General features: G+C 41.6%; 1 protein-coding gene across 7 annotated transcripts in view; it reads left to right on the top strand.

The window, feature by feature from the left end:
* The window catches only part of rfx2 (regulatory factor X, 2 (influences HLA class II expression)), a 30333-nt gene that overhangs the window by 187 nt on the left and 4338 nt on the right, over positions 1-25808 (top strand). The window contains exons 1-13 of one of the 7 annotated variants that reach the window (XM_022210500.2): positions 327-462; positions 13227-13335; positions 13990-14079; positions 15482-15564; positions 16132-16402; positions 18212-18286; positions 19036-19217; positions 19415-19534; positions 20802-20923; positions 21209-21327; positions 24683-24795; positions 24914-25065; positions 25683-25780. In XM_022210500.2, the coding sequence (XP_022066192.2) occupies positions 13228-13335; positions 13990-14079; positions 15482-15564; positions 16132-16402; positions 18212-18286; positions 19036-19217; positions 19415-19534; positions 20802-20923; positions 21209-21327; positions 24683-24795; positions 24914-25065; positions 25683-25780 (1533 nt within the window). In that variant the 5' untranslated portion in view covers positions 327-462; position 13227. Of the gene's footprint in view, positions 1-326; positions 463-12422; positions 12838-12865; positions 12953-13226; positions 13336-13989; positions 14080-15481; positions 15565-16131; positions 16403-18211; positions 18287-19035; positions 19218-19414; positions 19535-20801; positions 20924-21208; positions 21328-24682; positions 24796-24913; positions 25066-25682; positions 25781-25808 lie in introns of those variants that run through there. The other 6 variants (XM_022210497.2, XM_051947683.1, XM_022210499.2 and 3 more) reach the window with 6 other exon arrangements.

Genomic DNA, 25808 nt, shown 5'->3' with positions numbered 1-25808 from the left:
GTTTACAGAATTTAGACGCTGAATTCATCTTGAATTAAGAGGGAAAATTGCTCTGGAGATCGAACGCGGTGCTAGCGGTCTTTTCCTCAACATAACTTTCCCTTCTTTGTGGCATCCGCCCCAAGTTGAGAGCGGCTTTTTGCTCTTAATTTAACTGACGTTCACCAATTGCTGCCGACAAGCTTTTTTTCTCCATGTAACGTCCGTCTGGAATCTATTTCACTTCTAATACTTAATTTTTTTTTTACACTTTTTTTTCAAACGTTACACACACCGGCATCGTTAGTCCAACTCCAAATCGATTCAACATCACTTTACAGTTGTTGCTACGTTGTGTAGTGTGTGTGTCGAGACGTGAACGCACTTCCAGCTCAATCCCAGCAGGAGAGGTGCTCGGGCTACCAGGCAGGCTACGGCTAATGCTAATTTAGGCGAGCAGCAACCATGAGAGCAAGTTCGCATGTGAGTTTAAACGCCCGTCTCGGTGTCATCGGCGGCTCGGCGCTGTTCGGCAGAACACGGACAAACTTCAGTATCGGAGCTTCTCTTTCGGAACCGCGTTTCAAGCAGGTGTAGACGAAGCTAACTAGCCTTAGCAACGTTGGCTCGAACAGTGACCAACGTCCGCTGCGAGAGAGCGAGTGTGAACGCACCACGGGGATAACTTTCATTTCAGCAGGCAGTTTGTCATCGCTTTTGTGGCCATTTTCATCCTAAAAAATGTGGTGTGAAATTAATTGGCACGTATTTTATATTCAAGCTGTGGTACATAAACTTCTATCGGCGTGGTTCCGACATTCACCCCGTCAATAAACCAAATGGATTCACTGTTGTCTTTGTCGGAGACAGAGTGAACAGTCAAAATGAAATGATCTTAATCAGATTACATGACGGAGGCTATCAAAATGGAATAAGTTGGTACTTCAAAGTTAAGAAGTTTTTGATATTTCATAAACAGCTCGAATAACAGTATATCTTACAGCTAGGTGGTGCTGTGATGGTTCTTTTATACTCATCTGTCTTGTTTTGACTGTCTTGGATGAGAAATGGTGCGTTTAAAGGGCTGTTTTCTGTCTACTTTTAAAACTATACATAAAGTGTGCGTTTTGTAGTAAGCAGGATCCAGCAGTGGCCCTGATTCTTATATTTGCACTTATTTAATTACAAGCAATTTAAATTAATTTACCGATCTTTCCAGTTCAACTGATGCCTACTTAACAGATATAAAAACACACAGTTGTTCCCAGTGACACTGCTTCATTGTTCAAGTCATTAAGGTTGCTGTCTGACCCCTCTGCAGAGCTGAAGTCTCCTATCAATCTGTGCTATAGCATTTAAGAGAAACAAAGGAAAGGGTGTTTTAAGCTCCCTCTTTTATCAGTTTTACATGATGTCTGTGGCTGATTTTCCAGCACTTTGCATACCTTCTTTTTCTTCTTTTGGGAATCTGTTGCTTTTTGTCCCACGAGATGCATTAATTCTAATGAACTATCTTTTCAGAGACAGCTGTCAGGTGCTCGGTCATTTGTAATGTTTGCTATTGCAGCATCAGGAAGAATCTTTGCAGCATGAAGATTTGTCTAATTAATGCCATCTCTGCTTGCTACTGATGAATTGAGTCATAAACTTTTAAACGCGTTTTTACATAAAGTATATATCTTGTAAAGGTAAAAAGTCAAGTAATTTAAGGAGATGTATTTTTTGTGAATCATTTCCTTTTAGGTAAAAATAGGACAAATTGAAGGTCTGAGTATGTTGATCAGAATTAATATCTATAATTCAGAATGTATTAAAATGTAATGCTAATGAAACTGCCTTTGCCTCCATGAGTTTATTCCCTTATGAGCAGCATATTTGTGGGAAGAACTGAATTTAAATTAACTGAGGTTGTTTTGAAATAAATGTCAGAGAAAGAAACTTGACTTTGATTGGTCACACAGCTCTCCACAGCTACAAAGAAAATAAAGAGATGACTGCGCTGAAACTGTGTGTAACCCCCACCAACCCCACCCCCCAATTTGAGCGTGACACTGTTATGTTTACATGGCAACTTGATATACAAATACACCCAAGTCATGGAAAGAAAGGGTTTGGAGTGGGCCAGGGGGTGAAATGTTATTCTTTTAAAAGTCAGTGTTTTAATCAGGTTATTTTCATCTCGCTCTTTGTGGCGGGAGAGTGTAGCTTCGGCTTGCAGAGGCAGGTCAGAAAGAAAAGGTGCTTGGAAAGAAGAATTAAACAAAGTGGAAAGCAGCTGAAGTTTGGAGTCACTTAGAGATTTCTCACTGGCTTGTAAAACACAGAAGTGATTAACGAGAATGTAAGTTTCAGAGGAGAAGCATATTTTTTTGAAATTTTCTGTTCGAGGTTGCTTTCCATTTGTAGCATCCTGAATTTTAGTGACCACGCTTAGCTTTTCTGGCACTGCCTGCAGCCTGTGATCATCATGCTTTGGTCCAGTTCAGCAAAGAGTGCTACATTTGCCTGTGATTTACAGAAAATGATGCTCCTTCTTTAGGCCTAACTTTCTCTACTCTAGCCTTCCCTTAAAACATCTCTGGAGTTGCTTGCATGATTTTGCATTGCAGCCGCCACTGTTCCCCTTGTGCCATTTTGAGTGTTTAATGGACCCGTGTGTGTAGTACAGTTCAACTATCAATAGGACAGCTGCAGTGGTCTCTTGGGCAGGGGGTGACCTGACACAGCTTTTAGTCACATGTTCTATGTGTGTGTAAGTGGTGTGTGAATTTGCGTGTGCATACGGCTGTGTGGGTGTGCTTGCGTGTGTGTTTGCTCATGCTGTATTTAGCTTATCTTGATGAGGCCCACTGCTGCCCCGGGGAGAAGTTCTCAATCCAATGGCTAGTTACAGATATAGACATAGACCAGGTCACTGCCATTGATTTTTGCTGCTGTTGTTTACCATTTATCATATTTGTACAGAACTGCATTTACCTCCTTCTGTGATAAGTGAGCAGCTTGGCTTCTGCCTTTGTCATTGTCTGGTTTTAACACTGTTTTAATGGGTTATGCCATAACTCCAGTCACAGGCATGTCAGAAAATCACAGAGCAAAGCAGAAAAACTGGGAGGAGAATGCCTTGTGGGGCTTGTTAAGTGGAAATTAATAGCATCATTTGTACACATGAAATGTTTCAGTTTTATAATCTTAATAATTCATTTATTTGTTCAGGGCTTTTCATTTGAAGTGATGTGTGGTTCTTGTTTTATAAGAATTTGTTGAAAGGAAAATTGTTTTAAATGCCCCCGTGACTCTTGCATCAAGTCTTCTAGCTATAAAGATTTTGGAAATCACTGCAGGCTTATGCTGCTAGGATACAAAGAAACAAATCTTGTCAGATACTTAAAAACTGCTGCCTCCAATTGGCCCTCGTGTGGTTGCAACAAGCTGAAACTCGTTGTGAAATGAAATGTTTTTCAGTCTGTATCCTCTGTCTGTATGTGTCATCAGCAACATTCTTAACATTCCACCTGTTTGTATCGTAGCTACACAACTGGTAATTAAATTTCCTGCCACAAACAGCAGACAAGGCAGTGACATTTGCATTACAATGACTGACCCCCCGCCCCCTGTCCTTTCAGGCAGGGATAGTGGAAGACCCCCATTCGCTCTTCACTTTTCCTTTCTTTTGTGGAGTTTTAGGCTAGTTTGTTAGGAGATGTTTATTTGGCTAAAAAAGAAGAGGTTCTCTTAGTGTGAATTTGCCACAAAATAACAACTAGAACCAAGACCAGTCTTTCTGATAGATTGAAATTTGACCCTAATTAACAAAAGAGTAGACCTAGACAGTATTTTTTTTAATGTTTAAATAGTTGTTGTTGGGTTTCCACAATTGCTTATTAGAAGCGCTTAAATTATTAAATTTATCTGGGAAGAATTGAGGATGCACAGGTGAAAACGGGTCTGTTTGAGCTAAAGATGTAGGTCCTCATGCAGTGCAGCTGTAAGAGCCCATTCTCGATCTTTTACAACCCTCCTTTCTCCACACATCACCTCAAAAGGAGAGCTAATGTGAATGTTGCAGTAACAACAGCATTGAATGCTAATTATTTTCACATAAGAATCAACAGAATTTGTGTTGCAAACTGTAAATCTTGAAGGTTGTCAATTCTCCTCTCTCCTATGTTTGTTGTATATTCAGTGATTGCCATCTTGATGCAAATTATTGTGCACTTTCATGCTTTGTGGTCTAGAAAATACAATGAATGTGTTATGTTATGCAAGTCACTTTTTTTTTTTTTATCTCAACAGCACATTGGTGCACTGGATGTGGCTGCGATCTCCAGAAAAGTTGATTTAAATTCCATGTCTTGTCTCAGTCTTGTACTAAAATCCTTGGTCCAGTCGCTACTTGTAGGCTCTCTTGCTAATTAAGTCCAGTCCATTTGTGCCCAGCTGTAACACCTGGTTCTCTGTTACAATGGAGTTTGGCTGCAGGTTTAATCCCACAGTGCAATATTTAGTTTTGGTTCACAAGTTTGACTAAAATAATGCTGTAGTCTGACTGTAATGTTGTATATTGCCCCATGTTGATTCCCCAGTGCTATCACATGTCTAGCATTGTTTCTTTCAGTAGAGACAATGCAAATAATGTAAAAAATGTAAACATACCAGATTATCACAGAATTGGTATAAAAGTCTGGTGGCAAGTAGTCAGCCTGGCTCTGCATTCATTGCATGAACAGCAGATGCTTGGATCTGCCTCAAACATTAAGCATTAACTGATGACTCATTGTTCGTGTCAAGTAGTGCCTGTGAAAGCATACTGTAAATACAGTATGACGATTCTCAGTATCATATCTCTGCACCGTCAATGCTTGCCAAGAAGGCAGACTCCTTAAGTTCAACATGAAGCTTATCTCAGGTTTGTCGGTCAAGACAGCGATACCATGGTGCCAGCATCTGAGGCAGGGGTGGGCAAACTTTTTGGCTCAGGGGCCACATTGACTTTTGAAATTCGACAGATGGGCCAAGCCAGCATCAGATGGTTGGAGATTGTGCAAACTAATATGATTTACATGTTAAAGATAATACTGACAAGGTAAAGAATACTCACATTCAGTTTCAGTGGGAACAGTGTTGTTGGTCACCCTTTTCTGCCAGTGCATCAAAGTCTGGTGTCAGTTTGGTTGTGGCAATTCTCAGGATGGATCTGAGGTGTTCATCAGTTAACTGGGATCTGTGGTGTGTTTTGTTGATGTTCACGCTAAATGTCTGCTCACACATGTAGGTAGATCCAAACAACACCAGCACCCTTTGTGCCATCTTCCCAATGTTTAGAAACTTGGCTTCACTTAGTGAAGCGTAAAAGTCATACAGTTTAAGGGAGCTGAACTTCTCCTTTAAGACCGAGTCACTTTGAAGATTGATCAGTTCCAACTGCAGCTCCTGAGGTGCTGTTTCTGGGTCTTGTGACAAAAGACATGATACCAGCTGAAGTGTCTTGTCAATTTTTTCAAAATCAGAGAACCGACGGCAGAATTCTCCGTGTAGGTCTTCTAGTGATTTCTTATATTTCATCACATGTGGACTGGCCTCTGTCAGCGTCGCCAGTGTAGGGAAATGAGCAAAGGAATTTTTTTTGACATTTGTCTTGAGAATAAAGTCAGTTTGGCTTTGAAAGCTGTCACATTTGTGTACATCTTGTGCACAAATTGATCTTTCCCGTGCAGCTTCATGTTCAGCTCATTTATGTGCCTCAATATGTCCACGGCAAAAGCAAAATCACAGCCAATTTCTGTCGCACAGCTCAGGAAAATCATCGGTTTTCCCAATTAACTCAAAAAATGAGCTAATCTCGCCTTTGAGCTCACACACTCACTGACATACTTAACCAGCGGACATGAATGGTAAAGCAAATCCTGGTGATCATCATCAGTTTCTTCAAGAAACTTAATGAACTGACGATGCTGAAGCCCTCTCACTGGCATAAAGTTAACGAGTTTTACGACTGGCTTCACGACATGATCAAGAAACAAACTTACAGAGTGCTTCCTGATGGATTATGCAGTGTAGGAAAATCACGTCCAGCTCAGGGTTTTCCTCCTTCACCTTATCCTGGATTCTTTTCATCAGCCCGACGTTTTTTTCCCGTCGAGTTTGGCAAGTTTCCACCACGGCAGCTTCATCCTCTGGATGACTCCAGACACCCTGTCCTACAGTCCTCTCCTCGTGTTTTCCCCTTCGTGGACTCCATGATCAAAAAAATCCTCCGTTATCTCAAAATGTTCATTAATCCCTCTAATAAAAATTAAAAGCTGAGCAGTGTCTTTTATGTCATTACTTTTGTCCAGTACTAATGAATATAGCTTGAAGGACTCCGCTTTTTGTTCAGTGAGCTGGCTAAGTCTTCGTCGATTAGTTCAACACGGCGAGTAACTATTGCTGATAAACAATTTTTTTCAAATTTGTTTTTGCTCTGTGGACACAGCAAACCTGCTGTCTCTACAATGCATTCTTTCAAAAAACTCCCCTTTGGAGAAAGGCTTGCTAGCCTTTGCTATTTTGAATGCTAGCAAATAACTTGCCTTCGTGCTTGACTCTTGAATCATAGTTTGCCGAAAAAACGTATTTTGCTGAGTCTGTAAACTGGCTGCCAGCCTCTGACCGTAGCTGTCCGTTCTTGGCTGACTGGTTGCTAGCGTAGTTAGCATGCTTCATGGAAAAGTGCTGGCTGATGTTGTATTCTTTAAAAACCGCAGCAGTTTCATTGCAAATAAGACATACAGCCTTTGAACGGACTTCAGGGAAAACTATTTAGTAGTCCACTCCTGAGACGCTCGACACTCACTGTCGACTTTTCTTTGATCCACTCATTGTTACGGCAGGGCCAGGCGTGAACTAACCATGACGTCACCTGTTGGTTTCAACGCCGAGAAAATGAAGCCCGGATTTTGCTACTTCTTGGTCGCCATTTTGGATTTTTTGGAGTCAGTGACATAAAAAGCATCATCAAACAGGCTGGACCAGAGAGCAACTAGGGGCAGAACCAGTCTATGGGCGGGCCAGACTGAAGCCAAACTGCTGAAAGCCTCACCCTAAAGGATCTGTCAATCATTCCAGACAAGACTGTCTATCAAGTATAGCCACGCCCCCTGGCTCCGCCAACTTTAACGATTTATTTAAAATTCAGTATTGATTTATTTTAAGATCGGCCACCTGATCTCTCATTTTGACCATGAAAACTAACGGGAAAAAAAAATCCTGAGCTGTAGAAAATCAGTCTATCAAATTTTATTTTTTCCGGTGATGAATTGGGGTCTATGGAGAAAAAGCTTTCTGGAGCCAACCCGAGCGGACGGCGTGATATTGCAAGTTTTTGACACTTCCGGGTGGGCTTCATTTTTGGAGCCAGATGCTACGTCCATCTTTATATACAGTCTATGGGCAGGGCTCAATGCAGTTGGAAAGTAGAAGAGAAAATAAACCAACAAAGGTCACTTTTGTCTGGAGCGCGCCATCTAGTGGGGTCAACAGAAACGTCGGGTACTGCAGGGGAAGGCCAAATGAATGTGGTCTTTACTGTAATTTCGTCAATTCTAATATTGACAAAATTATTTCGCGGGCCGGATTGAAAAGCCCCGGGGGCCGTAGTTTGCCCATACCTGATCTGAGGTCATCTATGCAGAATGTGGTTCCCTGGGAAATAAAACTCCCAAGTCCACAGGTTGGAAACATACCTGTTTAATAGAGCAACAGACTGAAAGCAGATTTAGAGATTTAGAGTCTCTAGTGAGTTTGTTGCACATCTGCAGAGTAGGAGCAAGTCTGGGCTAGGCTAAAGCGTTAGGACACTGTACTTATCCACTCCAAGTAGTCAGTCTTAATGACAGATTTTGATTTAATTGAGTCAGGTCAATATTTTCAAAGAGACAGCAGTATTGCCTCTAGCAAGGAAGTCATGTTTTCAGTTCTTCTGTTCTGTTTTTTGGAGCGAGAGCTTAATTGATGTGGCAGATCTTATAGCAGATTATATTTTAATATTGCACTTGAGCATCAATAATGCAGTATCAATTTAAAAAAAATCCTTTGAAGAACTGTTTTTATTTCTGCATAACATCTCTTATATGTTTTTACATTTAAAATGAGAGTTAAGACTGAATTTGAAGCCTTGAAAGGTAGCAAGTAAGTGAGTAAAACAGATTTGTAGAATCCCAACCATAAACACATTTTCCAGTTTGTCCTTAAGCAGCCAGGTGACCTGACTGAAGTACTTTCTCGGTGTCATCAGCGTTGCAACCTTGAAACATGTTGGATAAATGCGCATGAAAGACAGAGACGCCCACGCACATGAATATAGTTTGATTACATTACCAGTTGAGACAACCACCCCCCATATCCTTCCTTTCCCTGTCTTTGTTGTTTTTCCAGTCTAACTTCTCAGAATGTTCAGTTTGAAATCCTTCGTCGTCGTCTTGAAATGTGAAATAGCAAGCGTAAGGGCTGGAGGCTGATAGAAGTGGGGGGCAGTGGAAATCTGGAAAGGGTTAGAAGAGGTAGGGGAAGGAAGTTGCGAGTGTAAAGCATAGGCGAACACACAATCTCCATGGCAACAGTATGATCTTTCTGTCTGTGGCTGTCAGGCCTGCAGCACACATGGTGATGGAGTGGACAGGTTGTGCTGATGACCAGAGGTGGGTAGGGGAGGAGTATGCTTAGATCAGAGATAGTGGTCAGTGCCTCCTTTTTCTGCTCTCTCTCTCTCTCCCTCTCTTAACCCCCCCTCCCCAAACTCTGCCATCTGCAGACCCCAAGAGCTGCTTTGATTGGATTAGCCATGAATTAATGAGACAGGCTTGAAGAACAGCCTCTGTTGTGGAAATCTCTTATCATATCTTAATTCTCTCTTTGTGTGAGCGCGTGTGCCTGTGTGATCTTATAGGTTATTTTAACGAAAACAAAGACGAGCTTAATGCTTTTTTCCCCCCAAACCCACAAATGACAATGAATCGTTTTGAAATAATAATATGACTGACTAAATGAATTTACAGATTAGGAAGCATATAATAAAACCTACTCTTGGTAGATATGTTAGAGTGAGACAGGAATACAGCTATATATTGTGGAACAAATGTCCTCCATAGATGTCCCTTCAAAAGCAACAAGTGTTGTTTCTGCTTTATTTTATTTCATCTTTGACTGAGTAAGAAAAAGTATTTGCTGATGAAGCTGTTTGCTCTCTCATCTGCCTGAGAAACTTTGTGAAGACTCAGCTTGATTTTGGAAGTGTTGTTTTCGGGTGACATGAGTGCAGAGCAACCTTGAAGAATAGACTGTTGTCTCCCTGATGACTTAAACATTCCTCCTTCTTTTGACCACCAAGTAGTTACAAAAACAGTGCACTTCATCCTGTCCATGTCAATCTAGCATAACCAGTGTAAAGTCTGCACATTTTTATATGACTGCAACAGAGAAATGACTCTTCCTCATGTCCCCCGGTGTCTGAAATTAATAGCTTACATAGTATTTATTGTTGTAAGTTTCTACTTAGCGTGAGATAGAGGGATCAGGTGGGGGATGGCATTGTTTGGTTTGGGAAGTATTCTGTTGGTTGCATAGCAACAGGCTCCTGGAAACGGGAGTGGACGGTGTTGCCACTAGCAACCGTTGTTGCTCTGCAAACAATGTGGGCCAGTGCAAACATGAGCCAAGACTGCGGGCTCCTGCTTTTAATTGAACATCTGTATGTGTTTTTCTCTGATTGAGCCCTGTTTAAGTTAGATCTGTCAGTGACAGATGTTTAAATTTGGTCTTTGCTGTTAACAATATCGACTGTAGCAGTAATGACAGTTGGTGAGGCTTTAGGGGTTCTTAAAAAGTGTCTTTTGTTGTTTGAGTTTAGCTTTTAAAACTCTGGTACTTCTTGAAAGGTGGGGCTGTTGTTGTAATGTTGTTAAGTGCTCATCTTGGATTTGCCTGAATTAAATCGGGCTCATTGACCTGACGTGAGAACAGACATGTGTGTGAGTGAAGTTGTCTTGTGGTTAGAGGCAGAAAGGTTTGGCCTTAAGCAGCAGCCCATCCTGAGTAGTGGTTTTGCAGCAGTGTGCTGCGCCTCCAGCTGTGTTCTACCTTTGTGCCTTTTAGAGCTGCTGGTGGGGAATTTGGGTGGCTTTTAACCTGCCCTAAACACTAAGCAGAAAGACTCCTATAAGCTTTCATGCAATTTCTCCCTTCCTTCCAACTCTATGATTTGGCTAAGCCAGTGCTCTAATGGAGGAAAACGTGTGGGTCAGTGCTCTGTTTTTGATCCCCTACCATCTCCCTATGCCACCCACTTATTAATGGCATAAAGAAACCCCCAGGGTTGTGCCACTTCCTCTGCTTAAAATGACAAGTCTGAAGAAAAATGATGGGATTGTTACAAGTGTATTTATAACTCAACTGACACTCCATGCACAAATTCCTGGCTTTAGAAAAGGTGCTTGAGCATTGCAACAGCTTTTAAAATGTTCACACCTTGTTAGCATGTTCTGATAATAGACCTTTTGGTACTTTAATGACATACAAAAGAGGTGTGAAGAAACATTTTAATAGAATATGAGAGTCTTTACATCTAAGTGTTAATTGTGCTGTGTTGTAATATATTGAAGTTGGACTCAGAGGTATTCTCAGGGAAGCCTTAACATGGAACTGAGGGCCATATTTGTGTTTAAAGATTGACACATATCAGGAATTTCAACATAACCCTCCTCCACCGTGCCTCTTAGTCAGACCAACGTCTTTGCCCGTGGCAAACAGGGAAGATGTCAGTGGTGGCACACCCTAATCTGTTGTTTTTCTGTCTTAAAGGTACACGCCCCCAAACTCTACCTTCTCCCCACAAAGTTGCTTCTAAAACCTAACAGGGTGGGTGTTGACAGTTTGGCTATAAATAGTTGATTTTGCTACTTGCAGGGATTTTTTTGCTTTTGTGTGCTGATGGTTTCTTTAACAAAAAATAATCAAATTTTGTCTTAAGCAAAAGCAGAGGTTTCTGAAGTCTTTGATTCTTTCAAGTAGCGTGCAGATCAGAAGTAGAACATTGTAATATTGTGTTCTGCTTACAGCCAGTTTATATGCTCTAAATATTTGTGTGTGTGTGTGTGTGTGTGTGTGTGTGTGTGTGTGTGTGTGTGTGTGTGTGTGTGTGTGTGTGTGTGTGTGTGTGTGTGTGTGTGTGTGTGTGTGTGTGTGTGTGTGTGTGTGTGTGTGTGTGTGTGTGTGTGTGTGTGTGTGTGTGTGTGTGTGTGTGTGTGTGTGTGTGTGTGTGTGTTCTACCTACTAGAGTTAGCTTGAAGACTGATGCTATATTTAACATTAAAAATAAGAGGGAAAGTGCCAGCCGTAGCTCCTCCTGTGAATGACAGTGTAGTGTGATACAGCCGTGAATTCTGGATAATGAAAATCACTATTTTCTCGTCATGATTTTGTGTGAAGCTGTTTTCATGTATTTTAAAAAAAATGTCCTTGGAGTCTACTTTTGAATGTGGGAACTTCTTGGTTGAAGGGATTTTGTGTCCGCAGAATCATCATATTGCATTTAGTAGCGATGTCCTTGGTGGCTGTATAAATGAGTGGTGTTATCTTGTATCATTATAGTCGTTAAAACGGAAAATGCTTCAGAAAAAAGGATGAGAGTCCTATTTTTGTGTGAGTACAACAGTTTTGTTAGAACTCTAGTTAATTTGATTTCCTCTTCCTTTGCATCACTGGTGGGGTTTCCTTGATTCTGACTCATTTTGCCATTGTTTTTGTAGTTATTCCAGATAATGTTCCTTTCTTCTCTAGGTCATGAGATAGCTTTGTTTTAATTTCTGCCCTCTTTGAGTTCATTTCGCTGGAATTCTGAGAAACATTCATGGTACTTAGTTTGACGCAAGCTCTTACATAGGAATTAAACCGCATGCACTATCTCATAGTAAGTGTAATAACTTTAATAATAATTAAACCTCATCAGAAAGTTAGACCTGACAGCCGAGATAAAAGCGTGGCTGCTTGTATCTAATAACTCAGTGTACAGATTACTGCAGTCCAAGTGGTGTTTGTCAGGTCTCTTCCAGTAAATTAAAATAACATTGCTGTGCATGCTGTGTGTTATGACTAATCACAGCACGTCTAGAGCAGGTTGTGTCTTGCGGCCCTTCCCTGTAATGCTTCTTGTGAACACCACTCTCTCGTTTGCCTACTGACTTTTCCTGCTGCCCCACGATTTCTGCCTTAAACTAAAGACTGCTCATTAATTCAACCCACCCCCAACTGTGCCGTATCTCTCTCTCCCTTTTTCTAACCCTCCTCCCCCTCTTCTCTTTGTGGCCGCACTCGAAAGTTCCTGTGCAAGAGCTTTATAAAGGGGGGGGAATAGAGGAGTGGACATGGAGGGGTGGAGAGGGGGGTGAGTCGGGGGGTGGTCGTCATGGATTCCTCACCATAGCAACCGACAAACGTTTACAAAGCATTGAGGAATTTCCTCATATCAGCTGGATTATTGGAGCCCTCAGAGATCAGCTCTCGTTCGAAACAAACGCTGGATATCATCAAGACCTTGGCAGAGGCTGGAACCCCACTGCCATTTTCATCTTTTTCCTCTTCGTTTCTCTTTTTTGGAGAGAGTGGGGAAGTTGTTTTTTTTTTTTATCTGCTTACTCCCCCTTGCAGTTCCATTCTTCTCTTGTCCCTGCCTTGCTCCCGCTCTTTTCCTCTGTCCTTTTTTAAAAAGAGACCCTTTGTGTCACTCCATTTTTAGCTCCCCTTTGCTATGCTGTGCACATTGTCACCCAGTGGAAAGCAGAGTAGTGGCAGTGGGCTTGGTCCTCAGGAAGCAGTTCAGTCCTGTTGGTAACTTGAACTCCTCTACTGTAACTTTTCCGCCTGGGTCTGTTCTGTCAGCAGGACTATATGTGTCTGTGTGCTACCATTGGGCTGCTTATTTTGCCATTGATTAAGGCCAAAGGTGGGCTGCCTCTTGTGCTCTAGGAGCTTTAGTGACTCAGCTTGACTTGGCAAAGCCAGAAAACCCCTGGGGTACAATGAAAGCCCTGATGGCTCCAAGTCAGAAGGGGTGGGGTGGAAGAGCATTTATTAAGTATGGCTGTCTATGTGTATAGATTTGAAATGCTCAATTTCTTTTCTTTCAAACTTGATTTTTATCTGTAAGGTTATTTCTTCAGCCTGGTCTAAACATTTTTTCATGTCGTTTTTCTTTTTGCCTTCTTAATGCCTTCCAGCATGCAGAACTCAGAGGGAGGGTCAGACACCACGACCAGCGTGGCAGCGCTGAGGACGTCATCATCAGCCCAAGCTCCTGTGGTACAGCCTGTCCCAGCCTCTCAGCAGGTAGGCTAATACCTCTATCCTGCTGCTACTGTAATAACAGGACAAAGTCTGTAATGACTTAACTGTTCCATCCATGCCTTTCCTAAGCCTTAAAAGAAATGTTATTTTGGTAACCAAACCAGAAGCTTTTTGTTACATTGGTTAATGTGCATGGTATCCAAAAAGAAAGCCTAAAATGTCTTGACAGCAGATTCTCTCCTGGATGTATTCATAACTTGAGTGTTTGATGACGCACCAGCAACAGATAATCATGTATTATAAATTGTAGTTCCAACTGGTAACTTGTCAGCAACTAAAGCTGCTACTGTTGACTCTGCCAACAGAAGCCACTTGTATCAATTTACTATATTTACTTCTGCCACGACTTCTGTTTTATTAAAACAGCGCACACGTTTTATCAGTGTTACAGAAAGTAGAAAAATAAGTGTTGTCAGCAGAACCTGTACAGGATATAGGCTACAGAAATGTGAGCTTTACTTCATTTTGACTAAACTGTAATGAAACTTCAGCATAAAAGGACCAACATTTGCTTGATGACGATATTTGATTGCGTTTGCCAATGTTGTGTTGACTGTCATGTGTTTAGAATCGTGTGTTTGTGGGTGATTGTTCGTGCCTACCTATGTAATTGAGCTATGTCTTGTATTCACACAGAGGGTGCTGGTTCAAGCCACAGGCTCAGCTCAGAAGGGAGGACAAGTACAGCAGCTTTCAGTACCCAGGGTCCAACAGGTCCCTCAGCAGGTACACAGTACTGTACATACCTGTACTGTACTCTGAAAATATTTGTACAACCCTTGACTTTTTATAGAGATACACAGAGAAAAATAAACCTCAACTGGAAGGAATGGGTTAACCAGCATAATAAAATCTGATAAATTTAACTTGTAACTTGGCCGAGGAGCTTTAAAGCATTCTCCTTTATAATATTGTAAGAGCAAGGTCACATCTATATAGCCTGTTTCACTAGTGCTTATTTTTGGGTTTTGATAAACTCATCATGTCTCATTCAGGTGAAAATTTACATTCAGGTTAATAAATACCATGACCAAAAAGGGGTTGTTGGCTTGACCTTTACCTGACACAATAGAAAGTAAACAAGTTAAACAGCAACCAGACCATGTCTGTGCTAAGGACTGGATAAAGATCTCAAACATGGTGGCCCATTCTTTCTACCAAAAGGTGGACATCCAGATCTGAAATGTTTTTCCTGTCTCCTGTACCCCTCGTGGGTGTGCACACGTTTCTTTCTCTGGCTGAGCCTGGCCCACTGCCTGTATACATGAATAACACAAGGGAATAATAACTTATTACAACTAGAAGGGTCTAAAATAATACTCAGTCCTGATGCTTAGTCATTAAAAGAATCATTTTTACATGCGTATAATGATTAGGGTATTTTTCTTGGCTTCTCTGCTGCTTCTTTTGTCATGATATGTATGACCTTGTGGTGTCCCTGGGAGCTTGAACCAAATCCCAACACGAAATCTGTGTGATGTCTAGTATCTGAATGGTGAAAACCAGGGGGCTGACCTGACTGTCTCTCTGTTAGTTTGTCTTTGGTGCCAATCTATTATTTTTACATCCCACAAGATCATGTAACACCACTTTGTTTCCTTCTTTTCACCATCTTTTTGTCCTTCTTTGCCAGTTGTGTGTGTATGTCAAAACAAAATAGTTTTTAGTAAATCATGTATGTTTGTATTAGTTCAAGTTACAATTCAATTATAATTATCATCTTTAGTAAAATGTCCATTTTTATTTTTTTTCATCCAGAATTGTTTTAAATTATACTCCTGATTCCCTCTCAATAAAAACTATTTATTTCCTTCTTTAGATATTTTACAAACTCTACACAAAATACATTGCTAGGAGTAAATACAACACTTCTATTTTAAATGGTAATGTTTTTGTTGGGGCTGTTGGACAGATTATTGTAAATAAACCATGGGGTGGACAGATTTTTTTTTTCAGTGCTTTGCATGCCAGCATATACAGATGTGCATGTGCTTTCACGTGAAAGTATATTTATCTGAGGATCATTGTAAAATTAGTCAGTGTGTTTTAAACATACATATGCTTGTTGCTTATTCTCAGGCCTTTTACCATTGCGCCCTGCTCTAATTGTTCTGTTGTCTCTCTGTAGGTGCAGCAGGTGCAACATGTCTACCCATCACAGGTCCAGTACGTAGGAGAAAGTGGAGACGCTGTTTATGCCAATGGAACTATGTAAGCAATTGTGGATTATTTATTATCGCAAAGAATTCAACATACGCTTTGCCTTCTGTTGAGATCACAAAATTTGACATTTTTATTCAGAAAGTGCATTGTAGTTAAATATATATTGCACTGGTAACACAACATTCTAAAGGAGAGTACAACACTTTTGCTTTTTAAATCATGTGGATGCAGCACTGCGCATATTTGGCTTCACTCCCATTGCAGAGTCATCTTGAATAATGTATGAATGGGTGCCAGATGAAAAGCATAGTGACAAATAATACTTTGCAGACCACTTTTCTCATAATGTTAACTGTGTCACATCAAACTTCTTTTGAAGTGGATCTAATCAAAATGCCATTAAAGCTAATTGAAGCCAAAGCAATCTTTTTTTCTCCTCACAGCTTGATATGACTCCAGCATAACCAAAGATTTTGATGACATCAGTTGTGTTGTTGTCTATTTCAACACAGTTATTTGCTCTATCAACAGCACTGTGCTAAGTATTAACATATCAGTGGTTTAAATGTGCTTCCTTTAGGAATGCCTACTAATTAAGATGATCTGTCTCTCCAGCCGAGCGGCCTACTCCTACAACCCTGATGCCCAGTTATACGGGCAGAGCAGCGGGGGAACCTACTTTGACTCTCAAGCTGGTGGAGCTCATGTCACCACGGTGGTTTCGTCCGCCAGTGGTGGCGTGCCCCCTCATGGCATGGTTGGCATCACTATGGATGTGGGCAGTAGCCACATCATCTCCAGTGGGAGTACCTACCTGATTCATGGAGGAAGTATGGAGGGAAACCGCAACCACATATCGCACTCGTCACGCTCCTCCTCAGCTATGGTGAGCAACACCCGTCCTACTGTTCTGTGGTTCTCTAGAGCACAGTTTTCCAATACAACAGGATTAGTGAGCAAGCAAAAACACATGTACATGAGAGGTTTACACTCACCAATGACTCTAAAAGTCATCCCTTGAACAATACTGAACATATTTGGAGTAGTGCTGGGCTATATGACAATACATATCATGGAAACGATAGAAAAGTGTATATCGTACCATTTCTCTTCTATCGTTTCTAACCTAATTATATCAATTATTACAGCAAATATATCATTAAACAGCCTGCGACGATTGTATTAGTGTTTTCTTGTCACTATGCATACTCTAAGTTTATATAAGTGAAAATAAAGAAGAATAAAAGAGATTTTTCGCAAAGAAACTCCGTCTTGTGGTTTTGCGACATGACGCTGCTTTACGTTCTTTGATTTTCACACGAGTTTGCAAAATGCTTTACGTTACTTAACTCATGAGTGCTGAATGATGGACGCTCGACAAGTTGAAGTTTCATACCTGGAGTCGCAACAGACAGAGACAGCTACACAGGCAGCTCAAGAAGAAGCACTTTTACCGAAAAGAGGGGGTACGTCTGTGATTTGGTTACATTTTGGGTTCGAGGGGTCCAACACGGAGCCGAAGACGGCCATATGCAAACTATGCTACAAGACTATTCCCGTGCCCGATGCCAACACAACAAACCTCTTCTATCACCTAAAGAAGCCCCACGAAAAACTTGTGGTATTGTGGTATATCGTGATATATATCGTTATCGTGATATAAAATAATCCATATCGTGATATATGATTTTTTTTCCATATCGCCCAGCACTAATTTGAAGAATTATTTCTTCACTGCTTGGTGGAGTAGAAATCATAGTTTCAGAACTAACAGTCATTATTACCTGAGCTGGGCCCTGACTGACTATCTGGTTTCCCAGGAACCTGCAACCTGAGTTTGGGCCTCCTTACTGTGTAGTAACACACAGGGAGCAGAGTGTTGCAGGGCAGTGAGCCTGTAGAACCGGGACACTGGCTTAAATAATTCAGCACTGCCTTGTTTCAGAGGTTTTCACAGGCACTTGAGCGCCCTACGAAACAAAGCAACCCCTGGGGCTCATTACCATTTGGCCAAGAGCCCTCGGGAGCCTTCTTAAGGCTTGGAACGCTGCCTGCTTCTTTTTCCTTTTCTTCTGTCTCCAGTTTGGCTGCAATACCACATATCTTTTCTTTTTTGACTTGATTTTCTTCTACAGCTCAACAGAATGTCCCTGGTTTTGTCATTCACTTTGCCCGCCAGTTGGACTCCATTATTTTTTGTTGTCCAATGGTAGAATAATATGTCTGTATTTTCGACCGTGACACTCATCTTGCTTATGTCATAGTTACCACTTACTTGCCAATTTTTACCAGTATTTTTGGAAGCTACATCATTTGATAAAGTTTTGGCGGTAATTGACCCCTTGTCCAAATCTCTAGGTGACCTGTGGCCCTGTTTGTGGTTCCTATTTGCATACATTAGAGTGTCTGACCGCAAGCCTTCACTGAGCAGCTTAACCCTATGAGTCCCTTGATTTGCATGCTTTTGTCAGCCAATAATGGATTTGGCTGCGACACTGACTGATTTTAATGGAAATGCAGAGATCTGGCTGCTCGCTAACAGTCTTATTTCCTTTATCTTTTTTGTGTGTGTGTGTTTTTTTTCATATACCCCTGCTTATTTCTGTTCCCTTCCCTTTTTCCTATCTCTCACTCTCTTGCCTCTCCTCCCCCTTCTGTGTCCACTCTGTTTTTTGCATGCTTCTTCTTTCTTTAGCTTGAAATGGCGATTGAAAACCTCCAAAAGTCTGAAGGAATTGCAAGTCACAAAAGCAGCCTGCTCAACAGCCATGTAAGTCAACCAGGAACTTTCTTTGAAAAGGAAATGAGAGGAGAAAAAAAAAGAAAGAAAGCCGTGGCTGAACCTATAGGCTGTGTGTTCTGCTCAGTGGAACACACTATCTGCTAGCTTACTTACGCTGCACTGCCCCAATGACATGCATAATTGTCTCAATTAGCATTTGTCTTTGATCTGTACTTGCATTTGCTATCACTTTTCCCTTAAGATTGTATCTTATATGTGTGCCTTAATTCTCTGCATGTGCATAAAAAGACCTCTCCTCTGTTGTTTTCACTTGTAGGTACACCATGTCATACGTTCATCAGTTTTAGATTTAATGCAGTATAACTTTTGCTCTTGGTGGTAGGCTGTCTCTCAATTATACTCTTTTTTAAAAAAAAATGAAATTCAACTAGTAATTTTCCATTTTCTTTGTCAGACAGGAAAATTCACATACTTCTTCTTGACTCCTGACCTCAGTTGTCTTCTCTCTATCTCTACATTTTCTGTAAATTGTGTTTTCATGTACATTATTTCTACATGATATGATTCAAAAATTGGAGTGCAGTAGTCTGTCTCTGGTGTTAAACTCAGTGAAATAGATGGTTCTGTGATGTCTGTGTGGTGCGTGTTGTCTGTCTTTTGATGTGATAATAAGATACGCTGCTCCTCTCCCTTGCTGGCCAGGTTACTATCACACAGCAGAGATTGTCCACAGGGGCTCGCTGATTGTGTGACTGTCTTCTTCTGTGTATTTTTAGCTGCAGTGGCTGCTGGACAACTATGAGACGGCAGAGGGAGTGAGCCTGCCCCGGTGCTCCCTGTATAACCATTACTTGCGGCACTGTCAGGAACAGAAACTGGACCCGGTCAACGCAGCGTCCTTCGGCAAACTCATCCGCTCAGTCTTTATGGGCCTGAGGACCCGGCGCCTCGGCACCAGGTAGAAAGAGGAAGAGGTTGTTGCAGATGCTATAGATGCTGATAACAGTAATCACGTAACCATTATAGATGTGACGAGTATGATGATGCTTATAGGCACTGGAAACTTGCTGATGGAAGAGGATAATGATAGTAATTACACTGATGGCAAGGCTTCTCCTCACTGGTTTCTGGCTTTTCTCTCGCTGTATCCACCAGAGGCAACTCTAAGTATCATTACTATGGCATCCGGGTGAAGCCAGACTCACCGCTCAACCGACTGCAGGAGGACACTCAGTACATGGCCATGAGGCAGCAGCCAGTCCACCAGAAACAGAGGTCAGCGCTTTCTCCCTGTCTGCCATTGATACCATTCTCAGTCCTCTTCCTTTCCATTTTTTGTGCTCTTCGTGACATTTCTCACAACCGACAGCAGCTTTCTGCTCATCTCGCACCGTTTCGTTGGTTGTTTTGTTTTTGGTCCTAAAAGTGTCTAAATCAAACTTCGCTTGTTATGACAGCTGCCATCATTGCTGCTTGTTGTGTTTCGTGTTTTTCTCATCTTCCATCTCCTCCTGTTTTCACTCTTCTTCTTAACCAGGCTGTAGAACATTGCCACTTTCAGTATTTCCGCAATGTACTGGGTACTAATGTGTGCTATGTATCGTACATGTTCACTCAGTGACCTGCTGTGAAATGTTGTTAGCATGTAAGTACATTTCCCAGTGTTCCGAGCAGTGCCTGAAATAACTATTTAACATCCGTGTTAAATATAATAACTGTTTGTAACTGTTTTCTTGACTACCCAGGCAAAATTGAGTGATTTAAAAAAAAATCACAATGTACAAATTGAGGTTTCAAATCTTGATATAGACAATCATATTGTGTGCTCTGAAATACTGGGGGCATGTACACTGAAGATGCAGCCCAAATGAACTGTACAGATCCTGAGTACAATCAAACCAAACAGATCAGATGTGAAATCACAAGCGCCCGTCAATCCCATTCAACAGTAACGGCTAATTATCTGTAAACCCCAGTTGTCTCAAATGGGAAGTGTGTAAAACTAGCCTGTGTAAAATGTTTACTGCAGAGCTGGGTGTTGGCAGTGATCCTCACCTCTCCATCAACATGGCTCTTTACAAAATCAATTCCTCTTCCTCATCTCATCATTCTTAATGCATTTATAGAAGCAGAATGAGCTATTCTGCAAACACTGTCACCTAGAAGCACTATATCTGTAGTAATGTGCAATCAAGTGGGAGAACTGCTAATGCCAATGCTAATGTGTTCTAGTTTTTAATGTTAGGGCGAGGGTGTGTCACTGAGCTTTGATTTCTGGCCCACCCAGCAGATCCTGAACACAATGATAACCGTTTTATGATCTTACAGTCTGGCTTGTATAATCTGTTTAGAAACAAATCTGAATTTCTTTTACATAGACTTCACTGGCAAAGCAAAATGCTCTCCATTAGTACTTTTTTAGCCACTGTATGTGTGAGTGTGGGCGTATACATACATCCTCAACGGCAGACTTTTTTTCTTAATCCTGCTTTCGTAGACCTTCAGAACTCAGTTAATGTCCTGGCTTCTCATGTGTGCATAGGTTCAAGCCTCTACAGAAGGTGGACAGCATGTCTGACAGCCTCTGTGGGAGCTCTCAGCACTGCAGCAGCACTCCAGAGCAGTCAGTGGCCGCTCAGAGCCAACATCACCAGCAGTACATAGGTAAGACCAGGAGCTACCACCAGGACTGGTTCAAGCATTTTAAACTCAACTTGTTTGTTTCTTTTTTTTGGCAATAGACTTTTTTTTAACCTTATTAAATAATTCACAGTGTGAAATCAGTCCTAGCTTTAACTCAGGTATACGTTGTAAACATATTAATCATTCTGACATACACTATATGAGTACACAATACACTCAATACAGTTCTCTCCATATAGTTTCCTAAGTCATGGGGGCTGTGTGAGTGAAGTGAGTGACACCTGTCTATATTTATCTTTCCTGCAGATACGTCTCACACCTTGCCTCCATTTCCGTCTCCTGACTTGGGCACACAGCCTCTGCCTGAGCGCATCAACATGAATGATATCAAGAAGCTGCAGACACTCTACAGAGACCACTGCGAGGTGAGTTATATCACAGTGGAACTTTTTATTCTTAAGGTTTTGACTAATATATACAAATTTTAAGCGGGAGCCCAGCCTTCAGTTGATTTAGCTTCTCACATTCAGATCTGCAACAGAGCTCATCGCTGGTTACACCACACATAGCTCTGACCAAGGACTGCATGGTTGCATATGGCTGATGCAAAAATCCTTCATGTGCTTAGTAAATATGTACTGCACATTAGGGAATACTATATCAAGAGAGCTTTCTGATTACACTTAAATATGTAATATGGAACTCGCATGGTTTGAAATACTTGCTTTTGCCACTTTAAACATTGACAGATGTTAACAACACAATGAACAGAGCTGGGGTTTTTTGTACAATCTGCGTATGTCATTGTTTGCCATGATTCATGAACATGGTTGTAGCTGAGAAACTGGAAATTTGCTGGGGTGGATGTATGGTATAAGCAAAGATTTAAACATCCTGCAGCAACGGGAACCACAATGCTTGAGGGTGTGTGTGTCGTTTGGCTTTACTCATTGGATTTTCATCTTTTGCAAATCAAACCTGTTGAACAATACATTTGAGTTGACTTTACAGAAAAAAAAACAAGCTGCCACAGTACAATTCTATGTTACAGCGAACCATAGCCAGCTGTAATACACGTTACATCCCAAACAGGGTGGAAGCAGGGACACAATAGTAATAAAGCTCTATGATTCCACTCATTGCTCTAATTAAGTCATAAAGTGCACTTGCATGTATTCCATCCCATCTATTAGATAAACACTTAATTAACTCAGATTGAACTATTGACTGATGGATATCTTTCCTACACTGAATTGCGTCTTCTGTGTTCAAGGGTAGGTTTAATGATATTCTGTTTGTCTAAAAAAAACCAAGGCCAATCCTGCTAACAAGTATGATCTGTGTATCCAAAGCCTAGCGTACTGCAGCGGAACTCCGTTGTCTAAAGTCTATGAAAAACACATCAGCGGTACACACCATTGCACGGTGTTTTCTCATTACCATAGTCAAAGCACTGCTGTTTATTCCAAGTCAGCCTCACAACATGCTGCTGTAAACACTACAAACCCGTCAGACTGGCACTCATGTCAGCCAACCGTCCTTCAGTCCTCAGATCAGAAGCCAGGGAGTGTGCATGTGGATGGATGGTGAAACTGAAACTTAACTTGTATCTGGTAGTTATCCGTGCAGTTCTCAGGTTTATCAGTGGAACCACATTTCAGATCAGAGTCTCTCTGAAGAATGAAAAGTAGGTTGAGAGTTGCATAACACAGGAACACAAAATATGTATTAACTGACTGCTGAAAAGAGTCTTAACTACACAAACACGTTTTCATCCTATAAAATGTAGTGAGTGACAGAAAGACCCATTGGTGGTTCTTGTTTTTGATTTTTGACAGATTCCCTTATAATGATCCCCTTATCTTCTAAGATTCACTAGGAAATTAATATGGATGAAGAAAGAGTTATGGAGAACTGGTGGATTGTGTAATGACATTTCAGTGTACAGTGTAGAAACTAATTCAGTGTCTCTTCTTGGTAGGACATTAAATTTGAGTAGGCAGAAGAGAATGAAACACTGGAAATGAGGAGTGTAGAAATAATGCTGAACATCAAAATGTGGGGCTCTACAGGCAGGAGAGGCTGTGATTAAAGCAGCAAAGCTCTAGCTTTATCATATTATCCCTGCCCTCCCCTTGTCCAGCCTCACCGCGTTCCCTTTGTTCCAGCCGTCTTTTCATCTCCGTGCAGCTTTCAAGACATGCCAATTAACCTTTCAGCGCGCTGGGTGGACATCTTGGTGTCTTTGTGGTGGCCTCCCCTTGGGCCTTTGTGTTGCCTTGTCTGTGGACAGGCACATGGGCCGCTGTCTTTGTCTGCCAGCGCATTTCTGTCAATCACGGCTCTCGTTGCCTCTGCGTGTTTAATGTTTATGCATTTCACTTTTTTTTTCTTCCCTTTTTTTAGTGAGCCAAAAAGGACCTGTTAACACATTAACCAAGACTTTCATTGACATCATTTAAAGTTACAACACAAATAGAGGCAACACGTTGGCCTAAACATGAAACAATACTTTACTTTTTGCTTTACCTTCGTGTAGTTGAACCTCTTTCTGAGTGGGCTGTAAACAGATTTCTATCTGCTGTGGCTGGGTGTAGTTATAAATGTCATGGTAACAGCCAAATATTCAGACATCAGCTGTGACACTAAATTACTGCTGAAGCGCAAATGATTAGGTGTTTAATAAAGCATTGAGCATAATAAATCACACTAGAAACCACAGTATTTGTTGCGTGTATGCACAGAAATGAGGAGTTAAGATTTGGGAAGCTCTGCCTGCAGGCCATTTGTCTGTTTGTGACTGTGCATGTGAGCACTCCTCCAGACTTCTTTTTTTTTTTTTTTGAAGGCATGCTGTTTTTCCTGTGTGGTGAAAAAAAAACTGTGGAGGCAAAATGCTCTTGTTTAGAGAGGATGGGGAATTCTCCTTTTTGTTTTGGAGTTCTGTGTTTGACCTGTTGCTGGGGGCAACTGTAAACACGGTTGCCATGGCGACAGCTGGAGAGGAAGCAAAAACATATCATGTGATTGAAGCCTACACTGCTGTGTAACAAGATCCAGCGGCAAGTGCATGTCCTGCCAGATAGGGAGAGAAGAGAATCTCTGGGCACGATGTGAATCGTACGCTTGTGCTCGACAGACGCTCAACGTAGAGACAGAGTTTGACCTTTGCTTCAGGTGGAGTCCAGCCGATGATTCCCCCGGCCTGGTTTATAGCCTCAAAAACTTCTGCAAAGCTGGACTTTGTGCTTCAGTTTCAAATGCACGTGCTTAAGTTTGAGGTTTATCCCTTTGCTTTCTTTCTAGAACGAAGGTATCGCTTTAGATCAGCAGCTCGCCGCCGCTTCCTTTGTGCTCAGTTGCGTGCAGTATACTCTGCTTTCAAAGAAGCTCATACATATGAACAGGAAAGAGGAAGTCACATGGGTCGGTTCAGGCCACTAAAAGTAGTCCAATGCATGCTTTAATCTATAAGACTGGTGCGCCTCATAAAAGCAGCCAAGATTTAAAAAACGGAGTGAAATGAACGGAGACAAAAAAGCTCCAGATGAAGCCTAAACGTGTCCTTTAGGATTCTCCCGATGATTAATGTGCAGGGAGCTGTGTTTAAGCTGGCTCATTGTCTAAGCAGGAGGGCCCGGAGTGAGCGAGAGGCTGCCTGCCTGTAGAAACTTTGTTGTGTGTCTGGTTGCCATGGCTCAGCTCTGTATGTTTTGTCCCCCCCTCCCTCCTCTGCTCCCTCCTCCTCCCCTTCCTCCCTCCCTCTCTCCTCTCCTGCAGGCTACACTGGATGTGGTGATGAACCTCCAGTTCCACTATATTGAGAAACTCTGGCAGACCTTTTGGTATTCAACACCGCCATCTAGTGACGGAAGCACAACCATTCCCAACAGGTCAGATCACTCAGACAGCAACAGAAACGGCTTCAGAGTTTAAAGCTGAGGATTAAATGAACATATGGTGTCAAATTTGCAAGATGGCGGTACTTACAGCGTGTCTTTCTGCATGCAGTGATGACGACCTGGAAGGTGTGATTCCCAGAGAGAAGCTGCTGGCTCTGTGTAAATATGAACCAGTGAGACTATGGATGAGAGGCTGTGATCACGTCCTCTACCAGGCGCTGGTGGAGATCCTCATCCCTGATGTGCTGCGTCCTGTTCCCAGTCAGTACTAGTGCCGTTTGGTTTAAATAAAACACTATGCATCAGAGGAATTGTAGGACGCCTTCAGCTAACGGTTATCTGTTCAAACCAGTTCATGCGCCACTTATTCTTTCAATCAATACATATCAGAAAATGCTACAAATGTCAGATTTTCAGAGCCAAGGCAGCGAAATCAAACTGAGTTTTTTTTCTCTGACTAAAAGACCAATACCAAAAGATATATTCAGTGAAGATTTGTTTAAAAATAAATGGATTATCAAAATAGTGTCAGCTTTAGAAAGCACACGTGTGTTGCATGTGTTGACACCCTGGAGTCAGCTCACTTTAAAGAGCCCACATTATGCACATTTACTCTTTTCGAATTCTATTTTGGAGTCTACTAGAATATATTTGCATGCTTTAATTCAGGAATATGGGCTCTGTAAAGCGTCTCGAGACAATTTGACCTGTAATTGTCGCTATCTAAATAAACTGAATTGAATTAACACAACACTAAACATTACAGTCAGTAGATTCAGGTATTTGTCTGTATGGCAGTGGGCTGTACTTTCGGTGCTTCCTGCATAGTGGAGATCCAGTGATGACACTTTGTAATCCAAGCTGTTCTGTTTCTTCAGGCACTCTCACTCAGGCCATCCGTAACTTTGCCAAGAGTCTGGAGGGTTGGCTGACTAACGCCATGACCAACTTTCCTCAAGAGATCATCCGCACCAAGGTAACGAGAAGAACTCTAAATCACTGTC

The sequence above is a fragment of the Acanthochromis polyacanthus genome, chromosome 4 (genome assembly GCF_021347895.1).
Source record: "Acanthochromis polyacanthus isolate Apoly-LR-REF ecotype Palm Island chromosome 4, KAUST_Apoly_ChrSc, whole genome shotgun sequence".
Taxonomy (NCBI): Eukaryota; Metazoa; Chordata; class Actinopteri; family Pomacentridae; genus Acanthochromis; species Acanthochromis polyacanthus.
Note: the sequence above shows the minus strand (reverse complement) of the source record. Positions and strands in the feature narration are given on the sequence as shown.